Source organism: Microcaecilia unicolor, chromosome 10 (genome assembly GCF_901765095.1).
Source record: "Microcaecilia unicolor chromosome 10, aMicUni1.1, whole genome shotgun sequence".
Taxonomy (NCBI): Eukaryota; Metazoa; Chordata; class Amphibia; order Gymnophiona; family Siphonopidae; genus Microcaecilia; species Microcaecilia unicolor.
Window position 1 is genome coordinate 37,713,026 of NC_044040.1, and position 7,292 is coordinate 37,720,317.

The 7,292-nt window shown below is 32.4% G+C and overlaps 1 protein-coding gene across 1 annotated transcript in view; it reads right to left on the minus strand.

The window, feature by feature from the left end:
- The window catches only part of LOC115479047 (mucin-2-like), a 245,734-nt gene that overhangs the window by 111,483 nt on the left and 126,959 nt on the right, over positions 1-7,292 (minus strand). The window contains exons 63-99 of the mRNA XM_030216763.1: positions 6,899-6,931; positions 6,719-6,751; positions 6,538-6,570; positions 6,357-6,389; positions 6,177-6,209; positions 5,996-6,028; positions 5,815-5,847; positions 5,635-5,667; positions 5,454-5,486; positions 5,273-5,305; positions 5,093-5,125; positions 4,912-4,944; positions 4,731-4,763; positions 4,550-4,582; positions 4,370-4,402; positions 4,189-4,221; positions 4,008-4,040; positions 3,828-3,860; positions 3,647-3,679; positions 3,466-3,498; positions 3,285-3,317; positions 3,104-3,136; positions 2,925-2,957; positions 2,744-2,776; positions 2,563-2,595; positions 2,382-2,414; positions 2,202-2,234; positions 2,021-2,053; positions 1,479-1,511; positions 1,298-1,330; positions 1,117-1,149; positions 936-968; positions 755-787; positions 585-617; positions 404-436; positions 224-256; positions 42-74 (exon numbers count right to left, since the gene is read on the minus strand). Coding sequence (XP_030072623.1) covers positions 42-74; positions 224-256; positions 404-436; positions 585-617; positions 755-787; positions 936-968; positions 1,117-1,149; positions 1,298-1,330; positions 1,479-1,511; positions 2,021-2,053; positions 2,202-2,234; positions 2,382-2,414; positions 2,563-2,595; positions 2,744-2,776; positions 2,925-2,957; positions 3,104-3,136; positions 3,285-3,317; positions 3,466-3,498; positions 3,647-3,679; positions 3,828-3,860; positions 4,008-4,040; positions 4,189-4,221; positions 4,370-4,402; positions 4,550-4,582; positions 4,731-4,763; positions 4,912-4,944; positions 5,093-5,125; positions 5,273-5,305; positions 5,454-5,486; positions 5,635-5,667; positions 5,815-5,847; positions 5,996-6,028; positions 6,177-6,209; positions 6,357-6,389; positions 6,538-6,570; positions 6,719-6,751; positions 6,899-6,931 — 1,221 coding nt within the window. The remainder of the gene's footprint in view (positions 1-41; positions 75-223; positions 257-403; positions 437-584; positions 618-754; positions 788-935; positions 969-1,116; positions 1,150-1,297; positions 1,331-1,478; positions 1,512-2,020; positions 2,054-2,201; positions 2,235-2,381; positions 2,415-2,562; positions 2,596-2,743; positions 2,777-2,924; positions 2,958-3,103; positions 3,137-3,284; positions 3,318-3,465; positions 3,499-3,646; positions 3,680-3,827; positions 3,861-4,007; positions 4,041-4,188; positions 4,222-4,369; positions 4,403-4,549; positions 4,583-4,730; positions 4,764-4,911; positions 4,945-5,092; positions 5,126-5,272; positions 5,306-5,453; positions 5,487-5,634; positions 5,668-5,814; positions 5,848-5,995; positions 6,029-6,176; positions 6,210-6,356; positions 6,390-6,537; positions 6,571-6,718; positions 6,752-6,898; positions 6,932-7,292) is intronic.

Below are 7,292 nucleotides of genomic sequence, written 5' to 3' on the forward strand. Positions count from 1 at the left end.
TTTTATCAGATCTTAATCTGAACTGATGAATTTAAAATTACCTGTTCCTGGACTTTCTGTTCCAGTTGTAGGTCCTGTGGATCAAAAAGGATTATTGAGGATTATTTATTATGAAATAAGTGATATATTGAACTTTGTCCTGGATATTAGAATAACTTGTAATAATGTAGCAATCACACTTGTTTTATCAGAGTTTAATCTGAACTGATGAACTTAAAATTACCTGTTCCTGGACTTTCTGTTCCAGTTGTAGGTCCTGTGGATCAAAAGGATTATTGAGGATTATTTATTATGAAACAAGAGATACATTCAAACTTTACTAGATATTAGAATAACTTGGAATAATGGAGCAAGCACTCTTGTTTTATCAGATCTTAATCTGAACTGATGAAGTTAAAATTACCTGTTCCTGGACTTTCTGTTCCAGTTGTAGCTCCTGTGGATCAAAAGGATTATTGAGGATTATTTATTATGAAATAAGTGACACATTATTAATTTTCCTGGATATTAGAATAACTTGGAATAATGGAGCAAGCACTTTTGTTTTATCAGAGTGTAATCTGAACTGATGAATTTAAAGTTACCTGTTGTTGGACTTTCTGTTCCAGTTGTGGGTCCTGTGAAAAGAGAGGATTATTGAGGATTATTTATCATGAAATAAGTGATATATTGAACTTTGTCCTGGATATTAGAATAACTTGTAATAATGTAGCAATCACACTTGTTTAATCTGAACTGATGAACTGAAAATTACCTGTTCCTGGACTTTCTGTTCCAGTTGTAGGTCCTGTGGATCAAAAGGATTATTGAGGATTATTTATTATGAAATAAGTGATATATTGAACTTTGTCCTGGATATTAGAATAACTTGTAATAATGTAGCAATCACACTTGTTTTATCAGAGTTTAATCTGAACTGATGAACTGAAAATTACCTGTTCCTGGACTTTCTTTTCCAGTTGTAGGTCCTGTGGATCAAAAGGATTATTGAGGATTATTTATTATGAAATAAGTGATATATTGAACTTTGTCCTGGATATTAGAATAACTTGTAATAATGTAGCAATCACACTTGTTTTATCAGAGTTTAATCTGAACTGATGAACTTAATATTACCTGTTCCTGGACTTTCTGTTCCAGTTGTAAGTCCTGTGGATCAAAAGGATTATTGAGGATTATTTATTATGAAATAAGTGACACATTATTAATTTTCCTGGATATTAGAATAACTTGGAATAATGGAGCAAGCACTCTTGTTTTATCAGAGTGTAATCTGAACTGATGAATTTAAAATTACCTGTTGTTGGACTTTCTGTTCCAGTTGTGGGTCCTGTGAAAAGAGAGGATTATTGAGGATTATTTATCATGAAATAAGTGATATATTGAACTTTGTCCTGGATATTAGAATAACTTGTAATAATGTAGCAATCACACTTGTTTTATCAGAGTTTAATCTGAACTGATGAACTTAAAATTACCTGTTCCTGGACTTTCTGTTCCAGTTGTAGGTCCTGTGGATCAAAAGGATTATTGAGGATTATTTATTATGTAATAAGTGATATATTGAACTTTGTCCTGGATATTAGAATAACTTGTAATAATGTAGCAATCACACTTGTTTTATCAGAGTTTAATCTGAACTGATGAACTTAAAATTACCTGTTCCTGGACTTTCTGTTCCAGTTGTAGTCCTGTGGATCAAAAGGATTATTGAGGATTATTTATTATGAAATAAGTGACACATTATTAATTTTCCTGGATATTAGAATAACTTGGAATAATGGAGCAAGCACTCTTGTTTTATCAGATCTTAATCTGAACTGATGAATTTAGAATTACCTGTTTCTGGACTTTCTGTTCCAGTTGTGGGTCCTGTGGAAAGAGAGGATTATTGAGGATTATTTATTATGAAATAAGTGACACATTATTAATTTTCCTGGATATTAGAATAACTTGGAATAATGGAGCAAGCACTCTTGTTTTATCAGAGTGTAATCTGAACTGATGAATTTAAAATTACCTGTTGTTGGACTTTCTGTTCCAGTTGTGGGTCCTGTGGAAAGAGAGGATTATTGAGGATTATTTATTATGAAATAAGTGACACTATATTAATTTTCCTGGATATTAGAATAACATGTCATAATGTAGGAAGGACTTTTGTTTTATCAGAGTTTAATCTGAACTGATGAACTTAAAATTACCTGTTCCTGGACTTTCTGTTCCAGTTGTAGGTCCTGTGGATCAAAAGGATTATTGAGGATTATTTATTATGAAACAAGAGATACATTCAAACTTTACTAGATATTAGAATAACTTGGAATAATGGAGCAAGCACTCTTGTTTTATCAGATCTTAATCTGAACTGATGAAGTTAAAATTACCTGTTCCTGGACTTTCTGTTCCAGTTGTAGCTCCTGTGGATCAAAAGGATTATTGAGGATTATTTATTATGAAATAAGTGACACATTATTAATTTTCCTGGATATTAGAATAACTTGGAATAATGGAGCAAGCACTTTTGTTTTATCAGAGTGTAATCTGAACTGATGAATTTAAAATTACCTGTTGTTGGACTTTCTGTTCCAGTTGTGGGTCCTGTGAAAAGAGAGGATTATTGAGGATTATTTATCATGAAATAAGTGATATATTGAACTTTGTCCTGGATATTAGAATAACTTGTAATAATGTAGCAATCACACTTGTTTTATCAGAGTTTAATCTGAACTGATGAACTTAAAATTACCTGTTCCTGGACTTTCTGTTCCAGTTGTAGGTCCTGTGGATCAAAAGGATTATTGAGGATTATTTATTATGTAATAAGTGATATATTGAACTTTGTCCTGGATATTAGAATAACTTGTAATAATGTAGCAATCACACTTGTTTTATCAGAGTTTAATCTGAACTGATGAACTTAAAATTACCTGTTCCTGGACTTTCTGTTCCAGTTGTAGGTCCTGTGGATCAAAAGGATTATTGAGGATTATTTATTATGAAACAAGAGATACATTCAACTTTACTAGATATTAGAATAACTTGGAATAATGGAGCAAGCACTCTTGTTTTATCAGATCTTAATCTGAACTGATGAAGTTAAAATTACCTGTTCCTGGACTTTCTGTTCCAGTTGTAGGTCCTGTGGATCAAAAGGATTATTGAGGATTATTTATTATGAAATAAGTGACACATTATTAATTTTCCTGGATATTAGAATAACTTGGAATAATGGAGCAAGCACTCTTGTTTTATCAGAGTGTAATCTGAACTGATGAATTTAAAATTACCTGTTGTTGGACTTTCTGTTCCAGTTGTGGGTCCTGTGGAAAGAGAGGATTATTGAGGATTATTTATTATGAAATAAGTGACACTATATTAATTTTCCTGGATATTAGAATAACATGTCATAATGTAGGAAGGACTTTTGTTTTATCAGAGTTTAATCTGAACTGATGAACTTAAAATTACCTGTTACTGGACTTTCTGTTCCAGTTGTAGATCCTGTGGATCAAAAGGATTATTGAGGATTATTTATTATGAAATAAGTGACACATTTTTAATTTTCCTGGATATTAGAATAACTTGGAATAATGGAGCAAGCACTTTTGTTTTATCAAAGTGTAATCTGAACTGATGAATTTAAAGTTACCTGTTGTTGGACTTTCTGTTCCAGTTGTGGGTCCTGTGAAAAGAGAGGATTATTGAGGATTATTTATCATGAAATAAGTGATATATTGAACTTTGTCCTGGATATTAGAATAACTTGTAATAATGTAGCAATCACACTTGTTTTATCAGAGTTTAATCTGAACTGATGAACTTAAAATTACCTGTTCCTGGACTTTCTGTTCCAGTTGTAGGTCCTGTGGATCAAAAGGATTATTGAGGATTATTTATTATGAAACAAGAGATACATTCAAACTTTACTAGATATTAGAATAACTTGGAATAATGGAGCAAGCACTCTTGTTTTATCAGATCTTAATCTGAACTGATGAAGTTAAAATTACCTGTTCCTGGACTTTCTGTTCCAGTTGTAGCTCCTGTGGATCAAAAGGATTATTGAGGATTATTTATTATGAAATAAGTGACACATTATTAATTTTCCTGGATATTAGAATAACTTGGAATAATGGAGCAAGCACTTTTGTTTTATCAGAGTGTAATCTGAACTGATGAATTTAAAGTTACCTGTTGTTGGACTTTCTGTTCCAGTTGTGGGTCCTGTGAAAAGAGAGGATTATTGAGGATTATTTATCATGAAATAAGTGATATATTGAACTTTGTCCTGGATATTAGAATAACTTGTAATAATGTAGCAATCACACTTGTTTTATCAGAGTTTAATCTGAACTGATGAACTTAAAATTACCTGTTCCTGGACTTTCTGTTCCAGTTGTAGGTCCTGTGGATCAAAAGGATTATTGAGGATTATTTATTATGAAACAAGAGTTACATTCAAACTTTACTAGATATTAGAATAACTTGGAATAATGGAGCAAGCACTTTTGTTTTATCAGAGTGTAATTTGAACTGATGAATTTAAAATTACCTGTTGTTGGACTTTCTGTTCCAGTTGTGGGTCCTGTGAAAAGAGAGGATTATTGAGGATTATTTATCATGAAATAAGTGATATATTGAACTTTGTCCTGGATATTAGAATAACTTGTAATAATGTAGCAATCACACTTGTTTTATCAGAGTTTAATCTGAACTGATGAACTTAAAATTACCTGTTCCTGGACTTTCTGTTCCAGTTGTAAGTCCTGTGGATCAAAAGGATTATTGAGGATTATTTATTATGAAATAAGTGACACATTATTAATTTTCCTGGATATTAGAATAACTTGGAATAATGGAGCAAGCACTCTTGTTTTATCAGAGTGTAATCTGAACTGATGAACTTAAAATTACCTGTTGTTGGACTTTCTGTTCCAGTTGTGGGTCCTGTGGAAAGAGAGGATTATTGAGGATTATTTATTATGAAATAAGTGACACTATATTAATTTTCCTGGATATTAGAATAACATGTCATAATGTAGGAAGGACTTTTGTTTTATCAGAGTTTAATCTGAACTGATGAACTTAAAATTACCTGTTCCTGGACTTTCTGTTCCAGTTGTAGGTCCTGTGGATCAAAAGGATTATTGAGGATTATTTATTATGAAACAAGAGATACATTCAAACTTTACTAGATATTAGAATAACTTGGAATAATGGAGCAAGCACTCTTGTTTTATCAGATCTTAATCTGAACTGATGAAGTTAAAATTACCTGTTCCTGGACTTTCTGTTCCAGTTGTAGGTCCTGTGGATCAAAAGGATTATTGAGGATTATTTATTATGAAATAAGTGACACATTATTAATTTTCCTGGATATTAGAATAACTTGGAATAATGGAGCAAGCACTCTTGTTTTATCAGAGTGTAATCTGAACTGATGAATTTAAAATTACCTGTTGTTGGACTTTCTGTTCCAGTTGTGGGTCCTGTGAAAAGAGAGGATTATTGAGGATTATTTATCATGAAATAAGTGATATATTGAACTTTGTCCTGGATATTAGAATAACTTGTAATAATGTAGCAATCACTTTTGTTTTATCAGAGTTTAATCTGAACTGATGAACTTAAAATTACCTGTTCCTGGACTTTCTGTTCCAGTTGTAGGTCCTGTGGATCAAAAGGATTATTGAGGATTATTTATTATGAAATAAGTGACACATTCAAACTTTACTAGATATTAGAATAACTTGGAATAATGGAGCAAGCACTCTTGTTTTATCAGATCTTAATCTGAACTGATGAAGTTAAAATTACCTGTTCCTGGACTTTCTGTTCCAGTTGTAGCTCCTGTGGATCAAAAGGATTATTGAGGATTATTTATTATGAAATAAGTGACACATTATTAATTTTCCTGGATATTAGAATAACTTGGAATAATGGAGCAAGCACTTTTGTTTTATCAGAGTGTAATCTGAACTGATGAATTTAAAGTTACCTGTTGTTGGACTTTCTGTTCCAGTTGTGGGTCCTGTGAAAAGAGAGGATTATTGAGGATTATTTATCATGAAATAAGTGATATATTGAACTTTGTCCTGGATATTAGAATAACTTGTAATAATGTAGCAATCACACTTGTTTTATCAGAGTTTAATCTGAACTGATGAACTTAAAATTACCTGTTCCTGGACTTTCTGTTCCAGTTGTAGGTCCTGTGGATCAAAAGGATTATTGAGGATTATTTATTATGAAACAAGAGATACATTCAAACTTTACTAGATATTAGAATAACTTGGAATAATGGAGCAAGCACTCTTGTTTTATCAGATCTTAATCTGAACTGATGAAGTTAAAATTACCTGTTCCTGGACTTTCTGTTCCAGTTGTAGCTCCTGTGGATCAAAAGGATTATTGAGGATTATTTATTATGAAATAAGTGACACATTATTAATTTTCCTGGATATTAGAATAACTTGGAATAATGGAGCAAGCACTTTTGTTTTATCAGAGTGTAATCTGAACTGATGAATTTAAAGTTACCTGTTGTTGGACTTTCTGTTCCAGTTGTGGGTCCTGTGAAAAGAGAGGATTATTGAGGATTATTTATCATGAAATAAGTGATATATTGAACTTTGTCCTGGATATTAGAATAACTTGTAATAATGTAGCAATCACACTTGTTTTATCAGAGTTTAATCTGAACTGATGAACTTAAAATTACCTGTTCCTGGACTTTCTGTTCCAGTTGTAGGTCCTGTGGATCAAAAGGATTATTGAGGATTATTTATTATGAAACAAGAGTTACATTCAAACTTTACTAGATATTAGAATAACTTGGAATAATGGAGCAAGCACTTTTGTTTTATCAGAGTGTAATTTGAACTGATGAATTTAAAATTACCTGTTGTTGGACTTTCTGGTCCAGTTGTGGGTCCTGTGAAAAGAGAGGATTATTGAGGATTATTTATCATGAAATAAGTGATATAGAGGGGCATAATCGAACAGAAACGCCTATCTCCATGGGCGTTATCTCCGAGAACGGGTCCGTGAAGGGGCGGAGTGAACCGTATTTTTCAAAAAAAAATAGACGCCCATGCTTTATTCGCCAAGGTGTGAGCTGGGCGTTTTTGCTTTTCACCGATAATGGACAATGAAATCGCCCAGCTCAAAAACGAATAAAGCCAAGGCATTTGTTCGTGGGAGGGGCCAGGATTCATAGTGCACTGGTCCCCCTCACATGCCAGGACATCAACCGGGCACCCTAGGGGGCACTTTTACAAAAACAAAAAAAAAGG